Source organism: Pseudorca crassidens, chromosome 3 (assembly GCF_039906515.1).
Source record: "Pseudorca crassidens isolate mPseCra1 chromosome 3, mPseCra1.hap1, whole genome shotgun sequence".
Lineage (NCBI taxonomy): Eukaryota > Metazoa > Chordata > Mammalia > Artiodactyla > Delphinidae > Pseudorca > Pseudorca crassidens.
This window is the reverse complement of record NC_090298.1, coordinates 130,136,150-130,152,909: the sequence shown is the minus strand read 5'-3', so window position 1 is coordinate 130,152,909 and position 16,760 is coordinate 130,136,150. Positions and strand designations below refer to the sequence as shown.

Genomic DNA, 16,760 nt, shown 5'->3' with positions numbered 1-16,760 from the left:
TGATCATTTTAGTATAAATGAGTAGGAGGAGGCTGCATTTTGGTGGGCAACAGATCGGGGATGGAGGAATGAGAAAGGAGCCCTTAACACACATACACGGTTGCCTTAAATTCCTGATTTAATTAGCTCTGAATACATTCATGAGGTGTCCATGCAGCAGGAGCCCAAGAACACAGACAGCAGCTCTGCCAACAGCTTCCTTTGGTCCCCTGGGGTCCCATGAATGCACAACTGGTGATGCCTTCTGGGCCAGAAAAACTCAATTCTTTTACACCCCAGGCCTTTCCTGCTTGAGCTTTCATCACCATTCCAGAAGATTCCCTGTCTGTTTCTGCAGATATTTATAAACATCAGGCTTTCCTGGTTCTCAACCCCCAGCAACACCAAGGCCACACTATCAAGGGAGGAAGGTGGTGGTCCCTCAATAGGTTCTCAGCTTCTAGCTCTTCTGGGTCCAGGGAGCGATTCCCCTTCAGTGCTCTCCCTCTTCCTGATTCCCTACCCTTTTATCCAGATGTTGTGGATACTGCAATGCTTAGCAAACCACGATAACAAATCCATTTCCAACTGGATTCTATTATTTCTAATAGGTTTTTGGTGGAGTCTTTAGGGTTTTCTGTATATAAAATCATGTCATTTACAAATAGTGACCATTTACTTCTTCCTTTCCATTTTGGATGACTTTAATTTCTTTTTCTTGCCTAATTGCTCTATCTAGGATTTCAATACTATGTTGAATAAGAGTGGTGAGAAGGGGTATCCTTGTCTAGTTCCCGATTTTAGAGATAGCTTTTAACTTTTCATTACTGAGTATGATATTAGTTGTGTGTTTGTCATATATGACCTTTATTATGTTGAGATACGTCTCTTCTACACCCACTGTATTGAGAGCTTTTATCGTAAATGTGTGTTGAATGTTACCAAATGCTTTTTCTGTATCTACTGAGATGAACATATGGTTTTTATCCTTCATTTTATTAATGTGGTGTGTATCACGTTGACTGATTTGTGGATGTTGAACCATCCTCGAATCCCTGGAATAAATTCCACTTGATCACGGTTGTATGATCTTTTTGACATATTGCTGAATTTGGTTTGCTAATATTTTGTTGAGGATTTTTGCATCTCTGTTCATCAGAGATATTGGCCTGTAATCTTCTTTTTTGTGTTGTCTTTGTCTGGTTTTGGTATCGGGGTAATGCTGGCTTCTTCACAATGAGTTGGAATATACTCCATCCTCTTTAACTTTTTGGAAGAGTTGTGTAGAATTTGTATTATTTCCTAAATTTTTGTAGAATTCACCAAGGAATCTATTTGGGCCCAGAGTTTTCTTTGTGGGAAGGTTCTTAATATAATTTCAATTTCTTTACTAGATATAGGGCTATTTAAATGAATCATTTCTTCTTGAGTAAGTTTTGGGAGTTTGTATTTTTTAAGGAATTTGTCATTTCCTCTAAGTTGTTGAATTTATAGGAATAAAGTTGTTCAGAATATTATTTTATTATTCTCAACAGTAATAGAATCTGTGGTTATGTCACCTCTCTCATTCTTGATATTGATAATTTGTGTCTTCTCTCTTTTTTTTCTTTATCAGGCTGCTAAGACATCAATTTAATTGACCACCTCAAAGAACCAGCTTTTGGGTTCATTGATTTTTCTCTATTGGTTTTCTATTCTCTATTTCACTGATCTCTGCTTTGATCTTTTTAAAAATTTCCTTTCTTCTGTTTATTTTGGATTAACTTACTCTTTCTAGTTTTTAAAGTAGACGCTGATGTCATTAATTTGAGACCATTCTTCTTTTCCAATATAGGCATTTAATGCTACAAAATTTCCCCTTACATGCTGCTTTAGTGACAGCCCACAAATTCTGACATATTCTATTTCCATTATCATTCTGTTCAAAATACTTTCTAATTTTCCTTTTGATTTCTTCTTTGACCCATCTGTTATTCCTGAGTTACATAGTTCCCAAACATCTGGAAATTTTAAGACACTATTCTATTATTGGTTTCTAAATTTAATTCCACTGTGGTCAGAGAACATAATTTGTGTCACCTGAATCCTTTTAAATTTATGGAGACTTGTTTTCTGGCCCAGAATATAGTTTATCTTGGTAAATGTTATGTACGCACTTGAAAAGATTGTATATTCTGCTGTTACTGAGTGAAGTGTTCCACAAATGTCAACTGGGTCACACTGGTTGACAGTGCTGTTCAACTCTACTATATCCTTGCTGATTTTCTGTCTACTTGTTGTATCAATTATTGAGAGAGAGAGGTGTTGAAATTTCATAATTGGGGCTATGTCTATTTCTCCTTGCAGTTCTATGAGCTTTTGCTTCATGTATTTTAAAACTCTCTTATTAGTTGCTTAACCATTTAAGATTGCTATGTCCTCTTGATGAATGATCCCTTTATCATGAAATGACCTTCTTTATCCCTGGTAATTGTCTTTGTCCTGAAACCTATTTGACTGATATTAATATATAGTCACTCCAGTTTTCTTTTGACTAATGTTAGCACAGAAGATCTTTTCTATCCTTTCACTTCTAATTTATTTGTATCTTTATCTTTAAAGTGTGTTTCCTGCAGGCAGTATGTAGTTGGATCTTGCTTTCTTAACTAATCGGACAAGCTGCTTTTCCACTAAAGTAATTACTGTGATTATTTAATGTGATTATTGATATGGTTAGGTTAAAGTCCATCATCTTGGTACTTGCTTTCAACTTCTCCTTTCTGATCTTTGTTCTTTTTTCCCTCCTTTTCTGCCTTCTTTTGGATTAACCGAATATTTTTCATGATTCCATTTTATCTCTTTTGTTGGCTTATTAGCTACAACTCTTTGTTTTGTCATTTGAGTGCTCCTTTTAGGGTTTATAGTATATACTTTTATTTATTTTTATTTTTATTATTTTTATTTTTTTTTGCAGTACGTGGGCCTCTCACTGTTGTGGCCTCTCCTGTTGCGGAGCACAGGCTCCGGACACGCAGGCTCAGCGGCCATGGTTCACGGGCCCAGCCGCTCCGCAGCATGTGGGATCCTCCCGGACTGAGGCATGAACCCGCATCCCCTGTATCGGCAGATGGACTCTCAACCACTGCGCCACCAGGGAAGCCCATACTTTTATATACTTTTAACTTTTAAAGTCTAACTTCAAATGACATTATACCACTTCGTAAGTAGGAGAACCTTACTATGTTACATTTCTCCCCTCTAACCTTTATGGTGGGATATATTTTACTTTTATCTATGCTTTAAACACAAGGATATGTTATTATTTTGGGTTACACAGTCAGATATCTTTTTGAAAGATTTAAACAGTAAGAAAAAATTATATGTATTTACCTACATAGTTACTATTTCCAGTGATCTTCATTCTTTGAGAATGAAGATTCCTTGCTGCTTTTGTAGCCTGTGGGGATGTAAAGGCACTCAACAGAATCCAGGCCTATTATAATAATATGAGCTTATAAATTCTTTTGAGGAAATTGAGCACATACCATAAAGTAACCATGTTAATTTAACAAAAAGGAAAAATCAAGAAGGAACATGGAACCAAGAATCTGGTAGACTCGGGCCTTTTCTTGTGACATAGATGCCATTCAGGTTCATTCATTACTAGAAGCTATATTCATGGACTGGAGAAAGCAGGTCAGGATTGTAGGCTGCTTTCACCCCCACCATGGATAATCTTTGCACGGAAGAAGCTGATCATCCAACGGAGGGGTGTGCCCAGGAACTTTTAGACCCAGGCAACTTCCAGCAGTTGGGACTCCGCTTCTACCAGCTCTGTGCCCTGGAGGGGGCCTCCATGTGTGGCTGCCACGCAGCCCAGCAGGGCTCCTGGGGAGAAGAAAAGTGGGCCAGCCCACCAGCCATCCTTGTTCCTGTTCCCTTGGCAGGAGGGGCCAAGGGCAGGCCTGCTCAGAGCCAGCTGGCCACCTCCCACATGCAAACCCAGAAAGTGGGGCCAGACCACCTAGTCTCCACTCTCTGTGGCTGCACGCTCCCTGGTGCAGCTTCTGGAGGAAGCAAATGCAGCTGGCACAAACAAACAGCCCCTTGGTCCTGTCCTTGACAGGCTGCTGCCAAAATTCAGTTTGAAGGAGTAGAAGGCAAATATAAACCTCAGCTCCTGCCAGAGAAGCTGTTTAAGCTAAAAGCAACAGGAGGGACTGAGTGGCTTGACTGCTCTAACTTCTTCACACATTTCTGCTGTCAAACTGCAGGAAAGATTCTGCCACCCCACTTGCCCTGGAAAAAAAGAAAAGCTCTTCAAGACATCTGTCAACTCATTTAGGAAAAGTCAGCTTCCCAATGGGATAATCCATGTGAGACAGTTTCTTGCAATTGAGTAAGCAATTTGAGTTTTTATCTTATCAAAATAAGTGCTGGGGGCTTCCCTGGTGGCGCAGTGGTTGAGAATCTGCCTGCCAATGCAGGGGACATGGGTTCGAGCCCCGGTCTGGGAAGATCCCACATGCCGCGGAGCAACTAGGCCCGTGAGCCACAACTACTGAGCCTGCGCGTCTGGAGCCTGTGTTCCGCAATGGGAGAGGCCGCGATAGAGAGAGGCCCGCGCACCGCGATGAAGAGTGGCCCCCGCTTGCCACAACTAGAGAAAGCCCTCGCACAGAAACGAAGACCCAACACAGCCATAAATAAATAAATAAATAATTTTTAAAAAAAGATAATAAGTGCTGCTATTTGCCAATGTGGACTAATACAGATTAAATAGAGTTGATTCTTAACTTTCAGGTATTATAATAGGATATTCTGGATAAGATTCCATTTTTCCTTGGTTTGGATCTTTCATATTTTTATTTCCTCTTTTTCACACCATTGTCCTTCTGCTTTCTTCTTTCCCTTCTTGATGTTTCCTTTCCTGTTCTTCACACTGGTCTATCTTATACCAATCATGCCTTAACCCTCCTTTCCCTCCTTTCCTGTTGATATTTTTTCTTCCTCCTGCTGCCCTTCCTCTTGCCTGCTCATCACTGCTCTCCTTCTCCTCTTCAGCTCAGCTTCAATGCTGATTTGCCCTGTGACCCTACAGGATGGAGTGTGCTTAGTTGCATGCTTTTCTTTTCAATCAATCCCAGAACACTTTGCTTTTACAGAGACCTGCCCAACCAGGAAATTTCTCTGAACTCAGTGCCTTTGGCTTTTCTCAATAGCTCTCCTTAACTTCTACCTAGAATTCCATTTGTTGAAAGGTGCCAGTTGTATAGGTGCCAAATATTTGAGGTCTTGTTATGTAATCAGAAACGGATATTTTAAATCAGGGAATTTTAGCAGTGCTCTAGTGCTTAAATGAGTCTTAATGAATACATATTCAAGACTTAAAGCAAAAAAACAAAACTTTCATATGAAAAAATTAACAACAAACTACGGCAAATGTGAAATGGATGTTTATAGATGTTCATATTAAATTGCTTCTTATCAGAGCAATGTAAACAATTTTCTTAGCTCTGCAAAATTCCACTGTAGCCCCTTCCGTCAAATTGTAAAGTAAAGCAGCTTAATGATTTTATAAAATCCATCTTTACCGTTAAAAAAAAAAGTCAGCTTCCACAACGGGATTCTAAGAAAGGGTGGGTGTCAGGAGCGTTGGATTTAGCGACATCTTTTGCCATAACTTGGACACTGGTTGGGTGGGTGGGCTGGTAATACAGGAGAGCCTTAGGCTCAATTCACATCCACCCAGAACTGGGCCTCCTCCCCTTAAACCCAAACCCTGAACCTCTCTGCCAGGTTGGTGAAGCCTATCGTCACTTCTCAGAACAGTGTGTACAATGAATAAAATAAAATAGATGAGCTTGTAAAGGAAACCAGTTAGACTGAAATACTGTTATCAAAATAATAAAAGAATTTGAAATAGAGTCATAAATGTGCTTCTTCATTAACACATTAAATGACAAGATCTAGTGGAAGTTCTAAAAACTACCTTTATTCCAAAGCAGTGATGAGTATCTGTGACATTTCAAGATATCTGTAAAGTGATGGGAAAGTAAATGATTTCTTTTGGTGAAGATATCATAGGTGCTTCGTTGTCTACAGTCATAACTGAAGGGAACACCAGATTTCAGTGAGAGGTTCATGAAAAGAAAAATGCAATGTTGTTCTCATCCAAGTTTACAGACCCTCCTGAATTCTATTCACAGACCTATCTGTGGGTCCAAGGATGCCTTCCTTGATTATGAAGACCTTTCTTCTTCTGGACTGTCGGGAGAGAGCACTGCACTGGGAGACAAAAGGGTTTGTTCCCGCCCCTTGCTCTCCCTCTAACAGCTGGGAGACTCGCCCCTTTAGTTGTTAAGGCAAAGCACCGTCTTGCTTAGTCCTCTCCCGCAGAGGCTGGTGTCGGGTGGGGGTGTCCCCTGGGGTTCCAAAGCACCCTGTGCCTACTCCCTCACTGGTTCTCACCTGTGGGGTAATGACCTGCTCCTGCCATCCACCCCCTGCTCTTGCCCAAAGCAGCAATAATGGCTCATTTATCATTGTGTTCCTGGTATTCAGCACAGGGCTTGGTACACAGAAGACCATGAATATACATTTACTGGATGAACAGATGAATGAATGGATGAAAGCATCTCTCTCTCACTGTAAAAATATTCCTTATTTCACACCAGCAGTTCTCAACCCTGGCTATATGCGAGAATCACGTTCTGAGATTTCAGAAGATCCTCAGACCCAGGCTATCCCTCCAGAGATTCAGACTCCAGTGGCTGGGGTAGGGGCCCAGCTTTTGTATTTTTTTAAAACCACCCCAGGTATAGCCAGAGTTGAGAACTTACAGAACCACAGAGCAGTAGCTGAGGTAAGAGAATAATGCTCCCAGATGAAACTTCTTTCCCAGACTTAGAAAGATGAAATTAGTGCAGAATTCTGAACTCTGCGAGGGGCTAAACATACAAATTGAGTTTCTGACCCTCAAAGTCGGGTCACGGTTCTGAATCCAACAACATCAGTAATATCTGAACTACATTCTCAGGCTTAGGTGAAAAAAATCCCGGGCTTGACAGTGAAGACCATGAAACGAAGAGCAAACGCCCGAGCAAGCCCTGCAAGGCCCTCGCTCCCTCCTCTCGCTGCAAGAAATCCTTGCGAACTGGGCCCCGTCCTGGGCAAGCAGCACACCTTCCGGCTGGGGATTCCTAGCTGTGTGCTTTCCTCATCTACAAAGTGGAGATGATAATAAAAACGCCAACCTCAAAGTACTATTACAGGAACTGAAAGATTTAAGCGGGCAGGAAGCGTTTTGTAAGTAGCCACACATGCTGTCGAGATTCTTTATTATTACATTCTACCAACTGAGTCCTTATAGGTGGAAAGACCTTATGACTTAGGGATTCTAGGTCAGACTCCCTGCATGTAAATTCTAGCGCCACCTCTTACCAGCTGTATCATCTCACGGTAACTATTTAACTTTTTTTTTTTTGGCCTCAATTCCTTATCTGTAAAATGGTGATAATAAAGGTACCTATCTCATAGGGTTTTTGGAAGGTTTGGCTGAATTAATGTACTTAAAGTACCCTTGGTTCTGGGGCTGGTAGATGCAAACTATTACATTTAGAATGGATAAACAACAAGGTCCTACTGTAGAGCACAGGGAACTCTATTCAATATCCTGTGATAAACCATAATGGAAAAGAATATTAAAAAAGAATGTATATATAAAACTTCAGCTTTGCATTGGAATCCCCTGGAGGGCTTGTTAAAACACGGACGGCCGGGCCCCTGTGCAGAGCTTTTGATTCAGTAGACCTGGGCTGAGATCCAGCAGTTTGCATGTCTAACAAGCTCTTAGGTGATGCTGCTGTTGCTGGCCTGGGAACCACACTCTGAGAACAGCTGGCTTAGAATAATGCTTGGCATACAGTAAATACCTAATAAGTGTTAGCTTTTATTATCTTTTCCCGGCTTCTAATTTCTTAGTCCCTGAGCGAAACAGTTTATGCTCTACTTCTACTCAGTACTGCCTTCGTGAAGAAACAATTTTGAAATCTTCTGCTTGCAGTGGTTCCCAAAGTGTGACCCCACAAACATCATGCGGGAGCTTACTTGTAATGAAGTTCTTGGGCCCCGACCCAGATCTACTGAATCAGGGATTATTGGCGTGAGGCTCAAGGTCCTGTGTTCGAACTAACAGCCCTCCAGGTGATTCTAATGCACAGCAACTTTAAGAGATACCCCTCTGCTAGAAAATCACCATGACTACTACAGTACTCCTATTAAAAGGGGAGGCAGGATGGCTTAAGATCCAGAGTATAGTTTTTGGTTGAACTGTAGCTTAAGAACTGGCTCAGCTTCTTAGTGTGGCCCTACATGAGTTATAATACCCCTCTAAGCCTCAGTTTCCTCATCTGTAAAAATGGGCATCATCACAGGACCTACATCACAAGGACCTGAGACAATGCAAATGAAGTGCCTGACACACGCTACCTGTTCAAAGAATGTTAGCTACCACTGTTATCTTTATAATCATTATGATATGTCCTCTCTCAAAGTGAGTTGAGATAGCTTATAACCAACATATAGATGTACAGGTGCACAGGATAGCTAAAATAAAGATTAAAAAAAATAAAAATGTCACACAAAGAAGGTGGAGAAAGGGAGGGTTGAAATGGCTGCTGCAACTGTCTTGCAAATTGAGGTCTGGACTTCCCTGTGGGCTAGAGTCAAAAAAGGAAATACAGAGGTCATGGTTTCCGCTGGTTGAAAAGAGGAAGGAGACCAGCTCTTTTGGAGAGACAATATTGTCCCTCGGCCACGCCAGTTCTAAATTCTAGGAGAATCTGATCACACGAACCTGTGCACGAAGGCCCTGGGTAACAGGAGGAAATCTCCTCCAGCAGTGCTTTATGTACCTTTTTCTTTAATTAATTCTCAACAAGAGCCCAGGGCAAAATCCTTAGATCCCAGAAGATGAGAGATGTTATACTCACTTTGGGTGCCGAATATCAGGGAGAGAGCGATTCAGGGAGATTTTATCACTGACGTAAATGTTAAATCCATTTTCTCGGTATGCCTGATCCACTCTTTCAGCATCGGTCATGGGGAAGGGCCTCCCTTGTTCTCCGTTTCCTAGGAGCAAAGAGCAAAGTCAGTGTTGCCAATTAAATGGAGTGGGGAAGGGAAGATGAAAAATATGGTTAAATCACCAAGATAGAACTTTACACTTGATATACAGTGTTCCTCCAGATTTTGCAGGGCTAAAGAGGTGAGGGGAATGAGACTCAGCCATGGGCGTATCATGCACTTCAGACCTGTTCTCATCTAATGTCCTCAGCAAAGTTGTCAGGGTAGGCATACGAGACCTCATTCTATAGACAGATAAACCAGGACGCAGAAAGGCTATAAAACCAGGTCTCTGGGCTCCAAAGCCCATGCTTCCCCCACTCTGCCAGGAGCCCCAAACATCCCTGACCCTGAAGTCTGATCACCTGGACGAGAGGCCAGGTCACTTGCCTATAAGCTGATCAACCTTGGGCCAGTACTACCTCTCTGAACTGTAGCTTGTTCCTGTCTGGTACCCACACCACGCTGAGAAAGTCAAATGAGAGGTTGCATACATGAAAGCTTTCTGTAAACTATGAACCCTATTAACCATGTGAGGAAATACTATGATTACTCTCCAGGCAAGGCAAGCTTTATATATAAATCAAAATTGCCACAAATGATAAAAGATGTTTTGATTTTTTTTTAAGCCAGCAAACAAATTAAGATTTGCCTAGCCTAGGCCTGGATTGCCTGAAAAGTGTTGTTTTGAGCAATGGATTTGGGTGGATCCAGTACCAGTTTTCCTCTCTCTTTACAATCCATCTGGGGAAAGAGTCCCTGATGCTCTAGGAAATTACTCTCTGGGTTCCCAGGGTGCAGATGGTACGTGGGAATGTCCCCCAACCCCTGCAATAATAGCCCAAGCATCTGCCATTGGCAAGGGTCTGGAAGAAAGGGTAATAAAAGTCAGCTGATTCAACATCACCTCATCTTCTGGAGCCCACGGACTGAGCAACACCGCATTTACTTTGCAAAGTAAATGTTGACATCAGCTTGATGAGAAGGTGCAAGCAAAGAGGGGAGCCCAGGGGTAGTGTCTACTCCAATCCAGCCCAACGAGAGAGAGGACTCCGCCACCTGTAACTTGCATTGCTCTGTGATAAGACACTGCTGGCCAGTGCCCAGCACAGATCCTGCAAGGGACACAAATGTAATAGGCAGAAAAAGAAGAGCAGAAGCATCTGTCCGGGCGGGGAGGGAAGCTTCGGGAAGGCAGTGCAGGGGAGTGACTCAGAGTTCAGGTCCTGGAGCTGGGCAGAGTGGAGTTTGAAGCCCGCCCTGCTGCTCCCAGCTGTGTCATCTCAGGAGCGCCTTTAGCCTTTCTACGTCTTGAGTTTTGCCTTTTGTATTCCCTGGGATGAGAAGGTTCGATGTGATGATTAAGGAGGGTTATGATTAAGGGTTATTATTACTCTCAATAATGTCGCCACTGCTTACTCTTTTCTGGCTAGTTAGCCCAATGTTCCAATAATTCCGGTATAACTGCCTGGAAAATTAGCTCTTTTCAAATGTTTCCTTTCTTAAGGAAACATTTTAAATGTTTAAAATTAAAAAATTTTAAAACATTTTAAATCCCCTTCATTTTAAATCACTGGCATATAGAAAAATGCATGTCCTGTCTTCGCTTTCCGTGACCATCAGTTGTTACATCAGCTCTATTCAGAGCCTTACTGTCATCTGGTTTTGTCATAGTATAATTAAAAAAAAAAAAAAAAAATCAATAGTGGTGGGTACCCCTGAGATGAAAATGAATAAAATACAATCCCTTATATTTCTACGGTGCTTTCCAGTATTGTAAATTGTACTTTGCTTGTCACCTTCACAACAACACCCTGAGGTTATCAAAGTACGAAGCATGAGCCCCGCTGACAGAGGGGGAAACCGAGGCTCCAGGAGATGGAATTTATCTGATGGTCACATGGCTGGTAGGTGGTATCTGAGCTGCTCTCCTGGCTCCTAGCCCAGGCTCTCTTGAGATGACTCGCCACAGAAATTATGTGGCGAGTCACCCCACCCCTTCCCAACTCTGCAGTGTAACAGGAACAGTTCTAAAGGCTAATTAGGCAAAGAAAACTTCAGCTGAAGCCCACTAGATTCATTCAACCTTGTGGCTATGGTGCTGGGTAGGGATCAACTCAGCCCTCTAGACCTGAGTTCAAGTCCCAAGCCTGCCTCTTTCTCACTGTGTGACTATAGGCAAATTACCCCACCTCTCTGAGCTCCAGGTCCCTTCTCATCAAATGTGCTACAAAGGTTCGTGAGGAGTTTCACCAACAAAAGTGTGGACCTTGGGCCTTGTTCACCATACGCGTTCAATAAGTGTTGGCTCTTATGATTACTGCTCCTCATTTTAGTGGTAAAATATCTTCGAGGAGGGAGACATTTTCTATCACCATAGAGGTAGCAGGGCAAAGTCGCGAAGGCAGTGGATCTGGTGGTGTGAGTGGAGAAAGGGGTCAGCTAACAGGTGAAGCGGGGGATCCCAGGAACCAGGGGAAGGATGACGGCAAACGGACAGGGAGTCAACAGGAGGTCCAGATACCCCTGTTAAACACACACATTCGCGCACACACATACACATGCACGTGCGCAAACACTCTCCAGGGGACCGTCCAAGGATGCTCTGCTCTCGTACCTACACGCTGAGCATCCCTCTTGATGGCTTCTTTGTCGTGCCAGTCCTTCAGCTTCTGCCCATCTCCCAAGAAAAAGGTCTTCTTTTGCTGATTGTGTGAGCCCTTAAAAAAAGACAAAAACTGTGAGATAGAAGAAAAGGGGAAATAAGTTTAATAAGAGAGACCCAGAAATTACACTGCCTAAGGGAGCTTTCAGTATTGATTGAATGTCTGTCATCATTGGTTCATTTATTAATATCCTCAGTATAGCTTTGTTAGTCCTGCTCCGTGCCAGCCAGGTGTGCAAAGTTCAGAAAGATGACACACAGTGTCCATCCTCCTGGAACTTACAAACCCGTGGCAGAGAAAACAGATGGACAGACATTCCTTTCATGGAAGAGAGAAAGAGGTAGGTGTGATGCTGTCCAACAGAAATATAACATAAGCCACCTAGGTGAGCTGCATATGTAACTTTACATTTTCTAGTATTGACATTTAAAAAAAATTTTTTTTTTTTTTTTTTGGCAGTATGCGGGCCTCTCACTGTTGTGGCCTCTCCCGTGGCAGAGCACAGGCTCCGGACGCGCAGGCTCAACGGCCATGGCTCACGGGCCCAGCCGCTCCGCGGCATGTGGGATCCTCCTGGACCGGGGCACAAACCTGTGTCCCCTGCATCGGCAGGCAGACTCTCAACCACTGCGCCACCAGGGAAGCCCTAAAAATGTTTTTAGAAACAGGTGAAGTGAGGGACTTCCCTGGTGGTCCAGTGGTTAAGACTCCATGCTCCATGCTCCGCGCAAAAAAAAAAAAAAAAAAGACTCCATGCTCCCAATGCAGGGGGCCCGGGTTTGATTCCTGGTCAGGGAACTAGATCCCGCATGAAGAAACTAAAGATCCCACGTGCCGCAACCAAGACCCGGCACAACCAAATTAAAAAAAAAAAGGTGAAGTGAGTTTTGATGATACATTTCATTTAGCTCCATATACTCCATCTAAAGTAGTATCATTTCAACACACAGTGGAAAAAAGTGTTGAGGCATTCTACATTCTTTTTTTTTTTTTGGACTAAGTCTTCAAAATCCAGTGTGTGTATTTCACACTTGTGTTCATCTCCATTCAGCCTCATTCCAAGTGCTCAAGAGCCATAGGTGGCTAGCGGCTCCATACTAGACAGGGCAGAAGCAGTGAATTTTGGGCGAGAGGTCTGGAGAAAGTGCTAGGGGACTTCGCTTCTGCCTGGGAGAACTGGGGAAGGTTTTATGGACATGGGTGCCTTTGGATTGGGCTTCAGATAAGCGAAATGAGAGGCAGGCAGAGCACGTCGCCTGGGCATAGCCTTCCAGGTGCAGGTGGAGCACGGCAGGGCTGGGCTGGGCCCGAGGAGCACAGAGCACAGGAAGAGAAGTCGGGTCTTGGTCATCTCTGCAGTCCCAAAGAAGGCCCAGTCCCAAAGAGGGGGAACAGTTGTCAAGTGTGTGTGGAAGGTCTGAACAAGCACTTAGATGGCTGAAAGAAAACAGGAATATATAGTCGCCAGGGGCTGGCAGAGGAAGGCATTTATTTTGTGTTCCGGAAGGTGAGTCCATGCTGGTGGGCCAATTAGGAAGCAGTTCCCCTAATTAAAGGAGGCCGCATTCCAGTGTCTGGGGTCATCAGAAGGTGTCAGATGCTTTCCCACGCCAAGAGTCGAGTCTAAGGACTTGGCCCCAGGGCTCAGTAAGAGTCTTCCCAAGGTAACACTGCTCCACACGGCTGTTTAAATACCTGTGTTCACCTACATGAGAACAGCTTTCCACCTCACCTTGCCCATTAAAAACCCCAGACACCTGTTCTCGTCACTGTGGCATGCAGAATCCACTAGTCCTATTTCCTATATAATTAACTAAGCCCTGAATGCGTGGTGTGCTGGAACATTAGCACTAACAAGAAGCCACTGGAATAAAACCATCCCCACGCCTGTTTATTAAGGCTCCGGCTGATTCTCGCGTTAGCAGATTTTCCACAACGGCTCTAATGATAATGACAATCCTTGGCATTCCCTCTCCTACAGACCCCTCTGAGTTGCAAGAAGAAAACTCTGAAAGTGGGCCTGCCAGATGTTGTGGTCAGAGAGGGAAAGAAAACTCCAAAAACAAAGGCCATGTGCCTGCAAACAGTTCTCGGGGGCTTAGAAATCACAGGAGCTGAGCTGGAAGTTCCTTCAGCAGGTTTCAACTGTGGTGAGCTACATTTCTACAGGAGACCCTTCAGTGCTGCCTTGGGAAGGTGGAGGCTGAGAGTAACAGCTTGACTCCCCTCCTTCAATCAGACCCGCAATGCATCTGTCTGTTTTTTATACCGGAGTTCTATGTGGGATTTCATTTTTAAAAGGACCTCTGCTAAAAACAAACTGACAATCAAGTCTCCAAACAAGTGAACACATATACTTGGAAACTGAGCTGAGGACACTGCCCTATTTCACAAACAGGGAAACTGAATCTTGGAATGGGTCAGGGACCTACCCGAAGTAAGTATTCTACCTCTAGATGTCAGGATTGGTCGGTCAAGAGCTGGTGAGCAATCTTTCCTCCAGCCCTCCCTCCCAATTCCTTCTCCCTCTTCTGCTACACAAAGACTGGGAACTTCCACTGACGACGTTAGGTCACTGGTGGACCTAAAGAGGTTCTGCAAAGCGCGGCTGCTTTAATGGAAGGAACCAATCTAAAGTGGTTCTCAAAACGTGAACCAGGAGCATCCACACCGGTTGGGAACTTGTTAGAAATGCAGATTCCCGAGCCCTGCCCAGGAAGTAGCAGCAGCAACTCTGGGGGTGGGGCCTGGCAATCTGGGTTTTAATAAGTCCTCCAAGAGACTGTGATGCACACTCCCGTTTGAGAACTACTGGTCTAGAACGAAGGAGGCCATAATCCTGCCTCCTCTGTGCTGGTCAGGCTACACCTGGGCTATTGTATCCAAGCCGGGCAGATATTCATCATCAATGGTCACAAAAACCTTAGATGTGATCACTGGCAAACACAATCTGCTGGCTTCTGAGGATCTTTTTTTTTTTTTTTAACTGCCAGCATGAAAAAAATGGAGGGATTTCTCATTGTTTTATCAAGATTCATTGGCTTCTCCTGAAAACTCAAAAGACACGTCAGTGCTCTGACCGAGCTGGGCCAGCACATGGCTCTCCACTTTGCCACAGTCCCCCGCCACTCCTTACTGCATTTCACCTGGCTCTCATCTCTCACTTGTCTTACTTTCCTGGCCCCAGGGAGTTTGCAACAGGCTGCCACATACAGGTATGTATGAGGAAGATTAGAAACTGTGTTGTAGGAGGACTGGGAGATGGGAAGCTGTGGGGGACACAGGAGCATCTGTCTTGTTCTCTGAGGCCCTGAGGCTAGCGTGAGTGCCAAGGGCAGAACTTACTGAATGATTGAGGGATTAGTTTAAGATAGAGAAGAAATTCTAAAAGTTGGACTGGTATTAGGGTGAAACAGGGGCACTTGGAAGAAGCTAGAGGAGGCCAGGAATAGGATGCTCTCCTGTTCATCACGATGTGAAGGAGGGGACTCAAGTGTGGGGTTAGGGCTAGCGCTTCTCGAACTTTCCTGTGCAGTACAATCACGTGGGGATCTTGTTAAACATGGATTCTGACATAGGAGGTCTGGGGCTGGGCCTAAGACTCTGCATTTCTGAAAAGCTCCCAGGGGATGGCTGATGCTGCTGATGTGCGAAAAACACTTTGAGTAGCAAGGGTGAGGCGACATTTACAAGGACATTTCAAGAGTCTAGGAGTCCAGAAAGGACACTGTTTCCTCCATATGTTTGTGAAAGTCTTCTCACACTGCTGGGAACAGGGCACGGGGTTGAATCCCACAGTTGTGACCGCATAGAGGTAAACTCCCTTGAATGAACAGTGAATTGCTGAACCAACAGGGTAGAGAATTAAGATTCCAAAGTTCTGGGAGTTTCACACTTAACAGCTTCTACCACCTCATTGCCTTTGCCTTAATGACGCATGTCCCTCTGGAATGATCTGCAGAGGTGGCCTGTTTTAGGTGGTCTCAGTAGATCTTATTCCCTCCCTAAACTAAGAGGACTTCGGAGCTTGCTGCCATAGGGACTTCTGCATGTCTAAACATGTCACTGGGGGGGTCCTCAAATAACCAAGCTACGCAGCTGCTCAGAAACAATTAGTCCACCTGTCTCCTATCTTACAGGTGGGGAAACTGATGTCCAAAGAGGCCAAGCTACCCAACCAAGGCCACATAAGCAGGCCAGAGAATAAGAGCTATGTTCTTTGACTCCCACGCTGGGTTTTAGTGGAGAGAGCCCTTGTAGTGTGGTCTTGGACAAGCTACAAGAGTCACAGGCACCTCGATTTTCCTACCTGGAAAATAGAGACAGCACTACCTGCCCAAAAGGCACTTTCAGATCAACCAAGAAAAATCACAAACTGTGTTATCGGGAGCACTTTCAGAGTTTACACATCAATGTGGGTACCAACTCCTTTAGGATTTTAAGAATCTACTTTAAATTGACATCTCATCAAATCACCTTGATACAGGACTCAAATTTTACTATACAAGTTAAAAAGATTTCCAATAATAGGTCTGAGCTTTTGGTCAGAAAAGGAGTTGGTTTTGATACTAAAACCACTGAGCATTCAGAGCCCAAAGGGCCCTTAGAATCCTATCCAGAAACCTTTATGAAAATTTTGATCAGGAGTCTCTGACATCCACCCATGGAAGCCCCACAGATACATCATTCCAGCTATTGCCAAATATTTATCGAGATCTACTCTGTGCCAGGCACTGGGGATACAGGCATGACAACACAGATCCCTTGTAGATACTAATGGCTTTATAGCCAGATCAGTCTCTCTCAAAGGATGGTTCTTGGGAGACCTGAGCTCTCATCATAGATACAAATGCCTGGACCCCACCCTGAACCTATGAAATCAACATATCTGGGCGTAGGAGGCCAGGAAGATGTCTTTAAACACATTCCCCATGTGATTCACAATAAAGGTGGAAAACCACTTGTCAAAATCCAGCTGTCTCGCTTGCAGATACGAAATCTGCAGCTAAC

General features: G+C 43.8%; 1 protein-coding gene across 2 annotated transcripts in view; it reads right to left on the bottom strand.

Moving 5' to 3' along the window:
• GALNT10 (polypeptide N-acetylgalactosaminyltransferase 10) overlaps positions 1-16,760 on the bottom strand; it is a 225,921-nt gene that overhangs the window by 102,587 nt on the left and 106,574 nt on the right. For both annotated transcript variants that reach the window (XM_067732357.1, XM_067732358.1), the window contains 2 exons: positions 11,702-11,804; positions 8,952-9,090 (listed from right to left, as the gene is read on the bottom strand). In XM_067732357.1, coding sequence (XP_067588458.1) covers positions 8,952-9,090; positions 11,702-11,804 — 242 coding nt within the window. The remainder of the gene's footprint in view (positions 1-8,951; positions 9,091-11,701; positions 11,805-16,760) is intronic.